This window comes from Melanotaenia boesemani, chromosome 7 (genome assembly GCF_017639745.1).
Source record: "Melanotaenia boesemani isolate fMelBoe1 chromosome 7, fMelBoe1.pri, whole genome shotgun sequence".
Lineage (NCBI taxonomy): Eukaryota > Metazoa > Chordata > Actinopteri > Atheriniformes > Melanotaeniidae > Melanotaenia > Melanotaenia boesemani.
Window position 1 is genome coordinate 31,067,671 of NC_055688.1, and position 15,994 is coordinate 31,083,664.

The 15,994-nt window shown below is 38.0% G+C and overlaps 2 protein-coding genes across 8 annotated transcripts; one reads left to right on the plus strand and one right to left on the minus strand.

The window, feature by feature from the left end:
* Positions 1 to 1,445: 1,445 nt before the first annotated feature.
* On the minus strand, positions 1,446 to 9,048 carry thg1l (tRNA-histidine guanylyltransferase 1-like). Of its 7 annotated transcripts, none has more exons than XM_041990142.1 (7): positions 8,747 to 9,048; positions 8,200 to 8,400; positions 7,934 to 8,110; positions 7,672 to 7,841; positions 7,490 to 7,578; positions 5,028 to 5,135; positions 1,446 to 1,826 (listed from the first exon to the last, which is right to left on the minus strand). In XM_041990142.1, exons 2-7 carry the CDS (start codon positions 8,388 to 8,390, stop codon positions 1,665 to 1,667), a joined length of 897 nt encoding a protein of 298 aa, XP_041846076.1. In that variant the 5' UTR covers positions 8,391 to 8,400; positions 8,747 to 9,048; the 3' UTR covers positions 1,446 to 1,664. The 7 variants fall into 7 exon arrangements, with proteins under 7 accessions (XP_041846076.1, XP_041846073.1, XP_041846074.1 ...); XM_041990139.1 differs by lacking the exon at positions 8,747 to 9,048 and adding an exon at positions 8,684 to 8,746 and having other exon boundaries at positions 8,200 to 8,401; XM_041990140.1 differs by lacking the exon at positions 8,747 to 9,048 and adding an exon at positions 8,678 to 8,737.
* A 93-nt stretch (positions 9,049 to 9,141) lies between these two features.
* Positions 9,142 to 15,139, plus strand: lsm11 (LSM11, U7 small nuclear RNA associated). Its single transcript, XM_041990137.1, has 4 exons — positions 9,142 to 9,700; positions 10,855 to 10,994; positions 11,358 to 11,441; positions 14,563 to 15,139. Exons 1-4 carry the CDS (start codon positions 9,238 to 9,240, stop codon positions 14,911 to 14,913), a joined length of 1,038 nt encoding a protein of 345 aa, XP_041846071.1. The 5' UTR covers positions 9,142 to 9,237; the 3' UTR covers positions 14,914 to 15,139.
* Positions 15,140 to 15,994: the final 855 nt, after the last annotated feature.

Consider the following 15,994-nt stretch of genomic DNA (forward strand, 5'->3'; position numbering starts at 1 on the left):
GCTTTTCTGGATTTTCTGAGATAACTGCTAGTCTGGCAGTTTCACAATTGAAGTAACCTTTATTATTTCCCATTTATTGTGTTCTTTAGAAAAGAGCAAGTGTATCTTTGCAGTAAATATATTCTTATTAAGTTAGCCTAATTGACTCTATTAATGTATTTTCTTCTGTTTACACATAAACACTTGGAGACATTTTTCCTTTAATAATTTCATGTTCAGTAAGATAAAGAGACTATGAGCATGTGAACACAGTTTACATAAGATTAGATAAACAACTTGTCAGAACTGGGGAAAGGAAATGATTTAAAGTACTATTAAAGTGCCACATTGCATTTGAATATATCCTTTCCTCTTTTATTTTCAACCAGCGGCTCAATGGGCTTATGTTTGGGCCCAGCATGTAAATACATGCCATCCTTAAATAACTGCACCACTTGCTTCAACATGTTACAGTTTCTAGGGTTTCATCTGATGTATGAGGCCATAGGTTGAATCATTGTCTGCAGAGTGTCCAGACGTGCAAATGGATCCAAGCACATAGCTAGCTCACCGTCTGAGCTGGTGTCTCTTTAAAACTAAATTTAATCCCAAATGAATCAATAGAAAGCTCTTTTCTCATTACATAAATGGTACAGTAGCTACATGCTTTTAACAAGGTCGCCGAACCGAAAATACAGCTCTGACACTCAACAGTAACTGAGCCCACTACAGTAACAAAATACAGTAGGCTTCCACCTCAACCTCCAAGCAGCCAGCCATACTGAGCCGGTCACCTCTAAGTGTGATGATAAATATGCCACAGAGCACATGTCAGAGGGGTAGCATGTATGCAGGGTGTGTGAGGTATTCTTAGCACTGATGACAGTGCAGGCTAGTGAATCCATTCACATCTCCAAAAGGCGCCCTGGCTGCGAGACAAGGCCACTCGTCCCTGTCGAGGTACTGGTTTCTGATTCCCTCAAAGTATTTCTACCTCAGATAAACCTTCCCCTGCTTCGATTTCTGAAAAATCCAAACTGAAACACAAAGAGATATTGAAATAAAAGGAAAGTTGAGATTTAAAATGGCCAAACTGTTGAAAACTTCTCAGTAGGCTCTGAGAAAACATGTTAAACATGCTGAAAGATCAAGTGTTGGTAGTATTCTAAATGCCATTCATGATATCAGATGAGGATATATTTTTGGAAAAGAAACCCCAGAAGACCTATATGCACAGGAAAAGTCAAGAGATGCATGCCACAATATCCACTGCAAAAATGAGTACAGTGTGCTTCAGTAGAAGCTTGATAAACACCATCGTATCCTGCATTTACTTTGTGGTTTGGCTGCTACCTTGGCCAGGTCTCTCTTGAAAAAGAGATTTTGAATCTCAATGGGACCTCCTGGTTAAATAAAGGTTAAATAAAAATAAAAATAAAATAAAATTGTGCAATGAAAGCCAAAAATTCCATTCTCAAGGCAACATCTTGACAGAAATTTAATAAATGAGGGTTGAAATGTCTTCTAACTGTAAGGGTGTGATCATACAACGACAATCATCAAAGGTTTTGGTCTACTAAGATTCACGGTTACATGAGTTCAGTATGGAGGTGTGGCTGAATCAACTTCAACCACACTGCTCATAAAGGGTTTAGAGCTGTTCCACTTCAAGAGAAAAGATGTCATCAGCAGTTGTCATCTTCCAGGATGTCAGGGTGTTCCTCCCAGAACTGGTCCCCTATAATGTCGCTGTGGTAGGCCACCACCCTCCTCCTGCTCCGAGTAACAGGCACTTCCTTTCTCTCTTGGTTTGGTTGTATCAAGCATCTGGTGACAGTTTCATCTTGCTAGGAAAAAGAAACAAAAAACAAACAAAAAAAAAAAAGATGCACGCATTTAAAGACAACATAATGAAACAGTTTTAACATTTTGGAAAATAGCGCATCGATACATAACATGTATATTTGTTAGACACACAGCTGGTGGGGAAAACAAACTCCTGCAAAACCAAATGTTGGAAATATTATGTTATCATTTATATTCTTTTGAGAAGCCTACTGCTACACGTAACTAGTGAGTTGTGCAACCATTCACGTGTACCTTATCTAACCAACCAGCTTGCTTGAGACTAAGTAGTTATCTGTGTGTAACTTCTGCTTATGTGGAAACATGTTTCTACTTCTATTTGAATATGATTCAGCCCATACCGGTTTTCATGATGTGTATGTGCTTGTGGTTTGAAGGGTGTTATACCATGGTCTGGGTGAATACTCTATTATGATTGGCTGGAAGGTGTCCATTAAAAAGTGATAATGGACACCTATAAAAGAAGTTCGGGTCAAATAGACTTATTGTTGTAAATTATTGCGCTGACTAAACGGTAGTTGGTAACCGTGGCAACAGAAACTCAGATGCCGGGCAGCAGACACCAGATCAGAGCAGCCTGCAGGCTTATTGAACGATGTAGGAAAATCTGTGGACTTTGACTGTTTGAAACAAAATGTAACATCATCCTCTGGACACACACAAGCTGTAAGAGCTGCACCCACCCTCTGAAATGTTTGTGTAACATAACTGCCCACGGAGCTGCAGGTTCTGTGTCAGAGCCTGTTACCTTGGCAACCCGTCACAACGAAATAGTCCACTCAGCCGCTTCTTGTGGGAACCTTACGATTTTACCGGTAAAAACACAACGTTAACGCATTAATAATTTATTTAATATTTTTTTCTTTCTTAATGGACCATGGTATAAGCGGGATAATGCCCTCCGACTTGGCCATTATCATAAATGAATGGGTTGCCTCTGCGTCGTCCATTAATTTATGATAATGGCCACCTCGTCGGGCATTATCCCTTATGTAACACCCACTGTGTGTGTTAATAAAAGATTGCTGCAGAGGAGAAGCTCTTCAGAGTTGAGCAGAGTTACGTCACATAGCCTGACTTATCTCTGAGAGCTCTCTCCCCTTTGCAAAGCATTTAAGGAATCCTGTGTCGTGTCTCTGATTAATGCCAGAATAAACCTGACACCAACTTTAAAATGGACTAAATAAATTAAGTTTAAGGCAGTAACTAGTGATTTTTACAGGTAGGTCCTATCTAGGTTGTGTTCAGTTTATCACCCGCTTGTGATGACTTTATATTCAATGGATTCATATTCACATATATATTTTTTTCTAACTTGAATTTGATTGTTTTTAACAAATAGAAAAAAGGGTGTTATACACATATAACCAAACATCCGTAACTATATACAGCAACACAAGGGAAATTAGAATCATACAGTATTCAGTCAGTTATATAAATTTAAATATAAATTGACAAAAAACAGAGCAACAACAAAAAAAAGGACGATAGAGAGTTACCATTACAGTTTAAAAGGCACCAAGATGCATCACAGAATGCAGCCAACAATTTTAACCAATGATAATATAAAATTCTCCCAAAATGTTTTTTTTACTGCATGACCAAACCATATGAAAAAGGATACCTTGATATTCTTCACAGTGCCAATAAATATCTAAACCAATTATACTCATCTTGTGAATCATTATTCATGTAAAAATAATTCTAAATAAACTTATTTTTAAACAGTTTTTTTAAATAAATTGACATCAACTCAATTAGACCCCTATGAAATTAAACAAGCTTAAACAAAATATTTCTTAATTCATAGTCAGTAAACATTAAAAATCAGTTCATAAAATGGTTAAAAATCATTTTACTTATTTATTTACTGTATATATTTTTTCTTTATTCTTACTAAATATTGTTTTAACTGCACACATTTAATGGTCACTGTGGAGAAAACAGCTGTTCTTAAGAATAATATTAATATCATGCTACACCAACCAAGTAAACATGCTCGTTAGCAGTGTTATTGGCTGCAGCTGCTCAGAGCTGCTGGAAACTTCGCTAACAAACTGCTAGCATCTAAAAAATCAGCATTAGCTTTTTTTTTTTTTTACAATATTTTCTCACCTGACAACTGGTGGGATATTTACTGGAAAACATGCCTGTTACTCCATCTCATTAAACTGCAAGACGTTCCACCTTGTGGCTCAACCACAACAGTATGTATTGCATTTTCAGTAACTTGTACTGCTTGTCCCATGTTTTTCTGCCTTATGGTTTAATATAACTTCTATCAATACCTTTTAACAATTTAACCCTAAATCCTAACATTAACTATCACAACAAAATTAAGCCTTACGTTAATTCTAACCCTAACACCAACTCTTAAATAGCAGAATGCACCACAGGGACCTAATAGTTCTCTATTACTTTGCATGTACAGGAGTACATTTAAAACCTCTACCAGTATTAAAAAAGAAAATAAACATACCCACATGATATGAAAATACTAACTATTATAAATAAATAATGGGCTAAAACATGGAAAGTAGTGGTTTGTTAGGATTGACTTGCACCGTAAAAATGACTGCATGACAGAAAGCCCTTTTATGTTCATTAATTCAATCAAAGGGGCAAGATTCCAAATCAATTAACATAAAAGTTTTCTATTGGCAACGCTCATACTGTAGTTTCTGCAGAGCACTTCGCAGGAGGCGATGTGCTATTTTGGGATTGGTATTTTTCACCACTGACAAGTTGATAGCTAAATGTAATCATTGAGGTGGTGATGCACTTTCTATTTCAAAGGTGAAGGCAGCATTTTCTGCTATAAAATGTAACACCATAGTTGATAATGTTTTCTTAGATTATTTTTTTATCTCTTTACACTGGAGCATCCTATTTTAAGCGTGCAAGGGAACATTTATGTGCACATATATTAGTATGCATGTGAAAATGTGTTGACGCTGTTGAATTACATCGCTGTAATGCTGTCCTTCTTAACCTTAGGGGCAAACGGACTGGAGAAGGGGAAATGTGGATAATTGGATTACAAAATGAAGTAAAACTCAAGCTGTTTTCACACATAAACACCAACTGTAATGATTTTGGTATGAGCTAACCCAGCTAATGACCCAACCTTAAGGAGAGACTCTCTGTGAGAACTGTGTTGACTTAATTCCTTTTCAGCTTACCTTTTCCCAAATGAGGCTGGTGCCTTTGCGGTGGAAGGCAGATTCATTGTTGTAGTTGATGTCAAACTCTGAGAATAGGATCTCATTTTTATCTGCAGCTAATGTACCCTGAAATGGAGGAAACATGCATATAGACATTAACTTAAATTAAGTTTGTACAAAAATTTTCTCATATGTCATGTTTGCGTTCAACACCCTAAAAGTCACTTCATCACCCATCTTTCAACAAATACTTGTAAAGACAGCAGCAGCCACAGTGCTTCATTTAGTCCAGAATATAAACTAACAAGAAATTGATACTGATGAGTCTTAACTCATAAAGCAATTTTTACTGATCACTTTAGAATGTTTTTCTTTTAACAAAAAGGAATTAGGAATCACAAACATTGGATACGCTGTGAATGGCTCAGGTTGCCCAAACATCCGGACAGGATAAACATTTCCACAAGTCATCTGTTCATTCACTCACAACCAACTGGAAATTAAAGGGACTTCTGGAGAGCAGCTGTGCCAGTCTCAGGCAGCTGTTGCCAAGAGTGACAGACGGGATGTTCTGTTAATTATACAAACATAGCCTGTTTAAATCTTCTAAAATAGCATTTTCCATTAATTAATCCATTGTTTATTCAATAACAAATCAAAGTCTACATCAAATCTTAACAGATAGTAAAGCTGCATCTTAATGGAGATATCCTCTTTTTTCACAAGTAGACATGTTTTCCTGAGGTCTTAATGAAATGTCTATCACATCTTTTGGCCAAAACACCACAGAGAGACATTGCAACAGCTCCTATTTCAATCATGAATTTATGGTTCTGTCCAGATGGGCCACTTTAGGACTGTGGAATGACCCACTTTACTTCATTCCATCCCAGTCTTCTTTTGAGAGTGGCATGTCTCAATAAGCCTTGAAGCATATTGTTACCACCTGAGAGGTCATGTGGTACCCAGCCTGACAGCTCACATCACCCCCCACCAAACTGATAGAAGAATTTTTAATCTGTTAATTTAATGTTTAAATCCTGACATTTCCCAAGTCTGCAGTTCAGTCACAGACATTTAGTTGGTACTGATGCATCTCTGAGGCATTTTCTTGTTAAGAGTCATGTATTGAACTGGCTTAGATTGTTAAAATGCTACAAAACAGGGAGAATGAAACAGGAGGCCAATGAATACACCATAAAAATCAGGTTTTTCAAGTAATTCCTCCAACACATATCAGCTCCCTAAACCCTGAGCTAAGCTTTGTTTATGATTTTAAAGGCTACTATTAAAAACTGTCCCTTACATGGTCTAATTCACAACAAAGTTAAGTTTAGTCTAGAAATGGTGGAGCTGATTATGGTGCATTCAAGGACAAATGCAAAATATGAATTTCCACCTATCAGATTGGAGAAAAATCAAAGCACACCAGTTTGAAGTAATTTCCCCAAATTTGGAAGTAAAAACATAAAAAACATACCAACAGAGCATCATCATCTAATTTCTACCTTAAATTAAACAAACTGTATAACTGCAGATGAGAATTCATTGGGGATGTAACACTGAAACTCACCACAAATCTAAACTTAGTTTTCAGCTTAGACACCTAAATATACCAACATCACAAAAACAACAGTTTTTTTTCACAATATCTCTCTTTTCAGAGAGTTTATTTTGCTATAGAAGCATGTTTAACATGAGAAGAAAAACTAGCAAATACTTCTAAAGCTGGGACTTTAGCAATGATTTACTGTTCACAGCAAAGCTAAGTAACGTTTAAACCTAGGCTAAGCCATTTAATAAGACTACTTTCCTTGTCCCAGTCTCTCCCACAGAAAGGGATCCAGTATGTCTGACTTTGCTACACCAGGTGGTGATATGCCCCCCACAGCTTGTTAGTACTGAGTTTATTCCAGTTGCCTTCTATGTCATGGGCCAAAACAATTCACACATGATGCAGTAGTACCATGCCAAATGGTGAGATGAACATCTTTACAGTTCTGCACATTTTGTACATGCCGTATGCTTTTATTTTTCTCTTAAGATCCGTCTTAGGGTTTGACAGTGTTCTCAATACTGTCTCTTTAAAAAACACTTTTTTTCATGGTTATGTTCTGTTTTAATCGGCAACTTGTTCTTTTTTGTACTGACCTCTGTTACTTTCAGGTCATCACAAGTGTGGAGGTCTGGTCAAACTAACACTAGATTTATTTAGTTTTTCTTATGTTATATAAACATATGAACTAATAAAAAAAAACAGCACTATGTGTTTGATCCAGTCATGCTTTATGATCTACTTATGATCTATTTAGTGACCTTTAACAACTATATTACATTTTTTCTTGTATTTATTCTGTTAAGAAAAATAAAAAGGCAGTAGAATTCCTCCTAATTAGCAATACAAAACACTGTATATTTGTGAAACAAAACTCTGGTGTAGAACATACAATAATAAACTTTATATTGTATTTCAATCTCACCTTTAAGCGCTCATCTGCCTGTACAGTAGTGAGTCCTCCTTTTTGCACTAATGCCCAAAATACTGTGTTGTACAAGTTGTTTATGTGGCCTGAGAAACATAAAAACATACATTCACATAGATCTTAAACTGATTACCTTTAAACACCTGTGATTTTAAAATTAAAGCAGAGCATGTACTTACAGTCTGCTTGCCTCCAGCTGAGATAGTCTCTAAGGTTTCGGTTGCTGGGATACAGGATCACACGCCCATCAAAGCCTGGGGGATACAGGAGGGGCTGCTCTCCAAAAAACTCCTTCCAGTAAAACACATATGAGGAAGAGAACTGGGAGGTCACGTGGGTCATGAGCTTACTGCCAGGGAAGCAGAGAAGAAATGAAACCTTACAAAGACATTAAATGCTAGACATTGAGTGATGAGAATGTAAATGAAGAAAACAAAGTACCTGGCTCTTCTTTTGAACCAGGTGGAAGTTCTCTTGAAAACAAAGCTAAACTCATCACTTTGACCATAAGCGATGATGATGTCCTCCAGTTCTTCCATGACAGAACGAGCACTGCGGCTCATCAGTCCTAACGCCCTGTTGTCATTGGGCTTTGTAAACTTGTGCTGCTCTGCAAACCTAAAACAAGTTAAAATGCAAAATGTCATTAAAAAGTTTGCAAAAACAGTCATTCCTTGGCAGGTATATTTTATAAAAAGAAAACTCACTTGTGAAAGTTACGGCCATCTAGTCTGACAACAATGTAGCAATTCCGTAGACAAGTGTCATCCGTTTCAAAGTTGCGAACATACTCAAACTTGCTTTTGGCCATGTTGTTGTTTGTGGTGAAGGGACGGGCAAAGCCTAGTAAAAAACAGGACCTAACTCCACCAATTCTACTGATTTTTCCGATCCGCATTAAGAAGCTTCTGAAAAGAGGAAACACATCATTGTTATCGCATTCGCTGTAGCAATAAAGCACAAAACGACCGAAACTGTTTCATCTGCATATTAAAGCCCACAAAGGTTAAAAATCCAATCCAATTTACTACTAACATTTATATTACCTACAAATGTAGATGTCATGTTAGCGAGCTAGCTTCTTGGACATGCGTTTATCTGGTTATTTCATTAGTTACATAAAATCAAGAATTTAATTTGGTTGGGTTAGAAACCTTAATCATCAAATCGCATAAATAGTTATACCAATTTAGCTTCCCGAGTATATATTCACACGTTGGTTTGTGTACAGTCCGTCGATTAATTCTGTCGTACCTGTACTACCCAAACACCACGAAGAAAGGTTCCGGAGCCCATTGGACAAAAATAAATACCTTTATTTTTTGTATCTTAACTATAATTGTTTTTGTAAAAAATCTGTCACAACATATCTAATAATTATGTTGCTTTTGGAACAATTTATCAAAACATTCTACTCTGCCTAATTTACTTAACATAGTTTGAATTACAGCACCACCCTGCGTTGAAAACTAGAATATAACGTATGATCGCGTACGTTAAGGAAGAGGTTATGGAACTTGTAGTTCAATTGCAGACTATGCCCCTTTTGTTAGTTTTATGGGAGATATAAATTGGTACATACTCTGAAAAATATTACGTAAAACTACGAATAATATTGAGTTTATTGAGGATTAAACTACAGTAATTGACAAGCAAAAAAAGAAAACCTAGTCTCAAACAATGACATAAACTTTCCCAGGATTCATCGCTTTAACCCGGTGCTCTCTTCTGCGGTTGTTTCAAACATGGAGGAGAGGGAAAGAAAAAGTGTCAAGTCAGATAGTAAAGAGACGGTATCTGCACCATCTTCGAGTACAGCTTCAATTGCCGAGAATGATCCAAATGTAGATGATAGTGCCAGGGACGATAGCGCAGATCAAATAAATGTTTGCTCTGAAAAGTTTAACCCGCTGTTGGCCTTGTACTGTCCGTCAGCTCCGCCGCTTCCTTTTCCAAACATCAAGTGCTTCAACAATGTGGCAGAGTACGAGAGCTTTCTCAAAGGCGGCCGGGGTCGAGCCAAACCCGAGAATGTGGAGAAAAAGCTGCGAAAGGCGATGAAAGGGGTGGCGGACCCGGAGCGTATTGAGAGGCTGAAGAAGCTCATGGTGAACAACCCGGTGTCGGGCTCTGCGGAGGGGGAGAGCAGCGGCACGACGCCGAGGAGGAGGCAGAAGCCCCAGAAAAATGTCCTAACAAGGATGTCCCGTAGGTTCAGCAAACACGTCAGTATATCTGAATTACACTTTCACCAGGGATGGCTGGAAAGATGTTGCCCTCCATGAAAAAGAAATCTACACACACATTTAGCAGTTTTTAGAATGTCAGTTGTTGTATAAATAAACAAATTAGGATTATAGAGGAGAAAATAATGTCAAATCCCACAACGAAATGTTTGGAAGGCAAATAATTCTCATATTTGGGGGTCTTAGATCAGATCTAATCAACACTTGTATATAAATTACCCAGGGGAGATGGAAGGTTGGGTGAGGGAAGAGTTTTATATATAAACCTAGGGGCATTTTGTTTCACTGCCATATATAATAATGATAACATCATGAGTGTCATTAGGCCTATTTTAGGAGGTCTGGAGATACCTTAAAAAAAAACCCATAAAAAATCCTGAATTTATTGATTTCGTTATTGACTCAATGATTGTGTTATGTCAGTGATCATTTGAGCTGTGTTCAGGAATTTTTGAAAGACCGCAAAGTGAAGTTTCCTATTTGAAGTCCCAGTGTTATCCATGCCCATTGTGTGAACATTCGACCCCTAGAAATGTGGGGTTCTAATATACTACATTCAAGTAATAAAAACAGCTAAAATTATGATAAGCTGCACAGGCAGGGAGACCCGGAGACAGAGAACAGAGAAGGTGAAGCAGACATTTGTTGAAGGAGACAAAACAAATCAAGAGATAAAAGCAACTCCTTCCACTTGTGGGGTTTATTAGGCAACACAACAGCAGGACCAGACAGATGACACTGGAAAGCTGCTCATAAGATAGTTTTGGTTCACAGAACAGAGCATTTGATCCTGTTCTGTGGCAATAATATAGAAGAAGACAGCCCACATAAGTTTGGTGTCATCTCTTGAGAGGGAAACCTCATTCTGTCTTTAAATCCTCAAGACGTCCCTGAATAACATTAAAAAAAATCACGTAGCCATGCCAATGCCTTTTCATACCCTGGTTGAAGGGACAGATGACCACTTTTCCTTCATCCTTTAACATAAAACGCGTAATAACCGCACAACACTTTGCTTTTAATACAAAATCTCTCCTTTGTGTTTCAGCTTAATTTTTTAATTTATCGTTTATACCAGAGAAACCTAAATAACCTGCTTGTCATGTGTGTGTTCAGTGTGTAAGGGGGGTCCTTTGGGGGAGCTGAATCGCTGCGTCGAGGAGAGGATAAGAGTCAAAGTTCACATCAGGACCTTTAAAGGACTGCGGGGGGTGTGCTCTGGCTTTGTTGTGGCCTTCGACAAGTTCTGGAACATGGTGAGCAATCACTCTAATGTCAGTTCATTTAGCTTTTCCTCCCTTGAGTTTGCACATGCTGAGTCTGTAATATTCTATAACAGGGGTGGCCAACGCCGGTCCTCAAGAGCCACAATCCTGCAGGTTTTCTGTGCATCTCTGCACCGACACACCTGACTAAAACTAATGATTCACGGTACAGATCCTTATAGGCTGTTGGATTCACTTAATTTGAGTCAGGTTTTGGTGCAGGCATGCATGGAAAACCTGCAGGATTGTGGCTTTTGAGGACCGACGTTGGCCACCCCTGTTCCATTGCATGCTTCTGACAGTGAATTTCATCTTTATGTTGTGTAGTCATTACTGGTTATTTGTCTTTTACAGGCGATGGTGGATGTAGATGAGACGTACAGAGAGCCTTTATTTGGAGAGGCATTATACCATGAGAAAGCCCTCACCATTTCACGGGTTTGTACTTCTTGAAAATTTATAATGGCAAGCAAAAGTTTGGGCATCCAGGCCAAAGTGTCTGTAAGTAGTTGCCCAAAAGCCGTAAAGATTACACATTTCTTTCAGAATGAGAAACAGTTAGAAGCAAGATTTGGTTTAGTCATTTTCAACTATTTTTGCACAGTTATTTGCAACCTTCAGAGGTCCTACATCTTAAAGTTAGTGTGTAAAATTACTGATGTCTAGAAAAAAATGAGTATCGCCAACAATAAGCAAAATTCTTCCAGACATAAACATGTTTTCATCTGCAAGTGCATCCAATGGTCTCGGGTGCAGCAATGACTGCAGTACAAGTAACTACTTCGTTGTTGTGTACATAAGGCATTACTTATCCCAAATGGTGCTCTAGCACAGTTTTTTCCCCATCTGGGCTCCCTGACCCCTTGAGGGTGTCTACAAAAAAGCACAGGGGTGCACTGTACAGAGCCTGTATGGTTGTTAAAATTGAGACCATGTCCACACAGAGATGATTTGAGGTGTATCTGGTTAAGTTTTTTTTTTTATATCATTTGAAGGTTTTCTTCACGTGGAGCCAGCATTTTGGGAGCCTGAAAACACCAACTTTTGAAACCAAAAATTGTAAATTTCCAACCTTAAAACTCCACGTTCCTGACTTGTTAGATGGCGCAGTGACATCTGTTATTCACATTTCTGGAGCCGTCGATGCCCAGCAGCGTCCTGAGTCTGAGAAAGCACACTATGCAACTTTTTCTTCCAGGACGCCGCGTGACCTTGTAGTATCGCTTTTCACACCGTGTCATATGCTAGCAAGTAAAGTGGTGCCATCAGCTGTTTTGAATGCAAAAGAAACACAAGAGGACATTTTTTTTATACTTCAAAATACCTTGAGGCATTTTTTTTTCTTAATTAGATGTGACGGTGTGTTGTACTTCTCCACCTTCCAAAGTTTGCAGATGAACTTCTAAACACGACTGAAGTGGGTTTTGGGGTAAAAATATCTTGAGGATTGATGCAGTTAGAATAAAACATTTTGACTTAAATTGGAAAAATGAGTGGAGAGTTTCAGGAGATAGTTCAGCATGAAGATAGATTTATCATTCATTGGTCTTGTATTGCAGCCAATGTCTCTGGGAACATTTCCTAGTAGTTGGAAAAATCAGTACGATTAAATATGAGAAATTCTTACCAGTCTGAAGAATGTTTTAATAGTTTGCTTTCACCTGAACCCAGGTACGCTTGGGGGCAGATGGGTATAATATAATATAATATAATATAATTTATAATATAATATAATAAGCTTACTAAATTTAATTAGATAACACATGCCAACAGTTGGTCTCCACACGTTTAACATCCACTTATGCATTGATTTTGCTTGAAATCCTCACCTAAGCGTCACAGTAGTAAGTGGCGGATGCAGCTATGGGGTTGTAATAGCTACTTCATAGCTGGTGTTTTGGACCGAACACTGCAGTTTAAGACGTCAGAGGCTCGAACACAGACTTTATCGCAGGCTTTGTTAAACCTCCTTTCTGGATAACCCCCCTGGACTCTGCTATAGACCGTTGCAATAATAGTGCCACAACACAAATTTAAAATACTATAAATACAACAATAATTATCAACAACAGACTCATACAAAGTGCTCATTGAAAAAGCAAACAGCAGCAGGAATAAAAGTTTCTAAGGTGTGCATTTGGACATTGTGGAATTACCAATCACCCACTAAAAGAGCTTCTGAGTTAATTAATTATAATCTTTTCTTAACCAGGAAATAATCCATTGAGATTAAAAATCTCTTTTACAAGGATGTCCTGGCTTATTAAAGACACTGTGAAGAGCCTGGTCCCTGAGAGACAGAACAGCTTTAAGTTTAGTAATCATCCGTTTGTTCATGGTAATATCATCTGAGTCCAGACTCCATCCGACCACTGAGCTGGCCTTTTTCACCTTTTTGTTTTGTTTTTGTCCTCAACAGTGATGCTCCTGTCCCAACACAGTACAGCACAGAACAACACCCCCCTGATAGAACACATTCAGGAGTCTTCTGCTTATATCAAAAGATCTCAGCTTTCTTAGAAAAACAGTCTGGATTGAGCCTTTTTCACAACAACATCACTGTTCGTTTTCCAGTCAAGTTTACTGTCGACATGCACCCCCAAATACTTGTATGTTTCAACTATTTCAACAGCATGATCTTTGATCAGTGGAGAGACTGGTTGTCAATAATTAATTGTTGTGTTTTAGCAACACTAAGATAAAAAAAAAAAAAAAACTGGCATCACTCCAGTGAACAAAAGAGTCAACTTCCTCTCTGTAAGCCAGGTTATCACCCTGGGATATCAGGCCCAGCAGGGCAGCGTCGTCTGAAAACATTTACATATGACAAGATGGAGAACTGTGCCTGTAATCGGCTGTGTAAAGTGTAAATAAAAAAGAAGACAAAACTGTCCCCTGTGGCGCACCAGTTTTTGTTAAAATCATATTAGATTGTTTGTCCCCCACTCTCACAAACTGAGGACGATTTAAAAGGGAATCTAAAACCCAGGCAATTGTAAAATCTTGCAGTTTAAAATCCAACAACTTGCTAGCTAAAATATGTGGCTAAATTGTATGGAAAGCACTAGAAAGATAAAAAAAAAACATAATTCAAGCAAACCCGTTGGTATTTTCAAGGTGTGGATAGATAGTGTGGGGCATATATATATATATATATATATATATATATATATATATATACCATACTCGCACCCTTCCTGTAAGCAAATTGAAGTGGGTCTTGAAAAGATGGTACCTGCTACCTTTGACTTCTTGTCAAATAAGCCTTGATTAGCTTGTTATGTTGACGTTGTCTAACTAGCTAACAGATTATCAATATAATGTAGCAAATCTGACAAAAACGTTGGTATAAACAGGTAATTTTACCCTTTCACTGACTGTAACCACAGTTAAGAGATATTTGCAGTGTGTGCATGTATTTAATGTTGATTGCTGAAAAGCACTAATCATGAATAGTATCAAATTTTTGACTCCATTCATATAACGTCAAAGTTAATTAATATTATTTTGGGATCTATAATTTAACCACAATATAACTATGTCTGAAATGTTTGTCCAGCTCTTCCAGAAGCTAAATCTCCAGGAAAGCCGAGGAGGCAGCGAGCTAGTGAAAAAGCGGGAAGCCAGAGAAAAAGCCAGCGAGCATCAACCCGCAAATCCCAAAGCTGCTCCAAAAAGCCGCGACCCTGAGCCTGCTGATAGGAGCAGGGGTGGCAGCACAGCAGAGTCTGAGCTGTCAGAGGCTTTTAAAAGCAAACAGGATCAACACAAAGTCTCAGTAAAGGCCTGCGGTCCAAAGGCTCATCCGAAGACGGAATCCCAAACTTATGGGAAGGTTCACACGCGCCACATCAACCAGCTTTTCATCCGTGGCGAGAATGTTATCCTGGTTAACCTCCAACCACTCTGATTCATTTTTTTTTTCTGGCTGATATTCACCCTGGACAGAAGAACGCTGTGATACAACAGGTTTTGTTGAACAGTCTGCATGAAAAACTGCTCATCAGTATGATTCAGATAGATTGAGAAGAATCAAACACACACTGTTATATCATATTGATATGGACGTTTTTCTCAGTCCACCGGAGAAATGATCGTGCTTCTGTGGCATAAAATCTTATTTGTAATTATTGTAATTTTTTTTTGTTCTTTCTCTCCCTCTCTCACTTGGCTCCCATCCATCAAGTCTGTGTTATGGTTATTACCCAGCAGGTGGCAGCATAAATACATCACAGCCATCTGTGAGGCTATTGTCATCTCAAAGAGCTTGTCCCTTTATGTTGCTTTTCCCGTTAGTTTGAACGGGAATGACAGCGCAGTCTCAGCGGACTTCATAAATGCATTATGAATAATTGAGTTTGTGAAGCTCGGGATTGCAGATGGCACTCAAAAGCTGTCATTTGTCTTGACGTCTCAGATTGCTTTTACTCTTTAATGGGCACATTACCCATAAAAGCACAATTTACTGCATCTTGTGGAAGTTATAAAGATGTTGCTTTTTTCCCCTCTTTAAATGACAGAGGTTAGTTTTGGATGAGTGTCACAGAATGATTGTGTTGCTATTGTGTTTGCAGGAGAAATCTTATTTTCTTATTTTAGTTTCTCAATTTCTCTGCACATTGACCCCCTTTTCATGTATTTTATATCATAAGTGGGACATATTTTATGAGTAACTGAACTTTAGTTCATCTGCTGTATATATTGTTTTTCATGTATCAGAATATTATTAGTATAGCCCATTAACAGTCCTCTCCAGAGAGGAAAAATGGGGTCAATTGTTTAATGCAAAGTGGTGTTTCAGTCGTGTTTGTCACAAGTGTTTCAACAAACCTTGACACAATATAAGGTCACAGCACTCCATGTGTTATCTAAAGAAATTAGGCCATCTTTTTAGTGAAGAGAAACTGTAAATTTAAAGTGTTATTAAAGAACAGCTTAAAAAACGTGTAGCTAATTAGTTGAGCATCTAACACACCCACACTCTCCTTTTG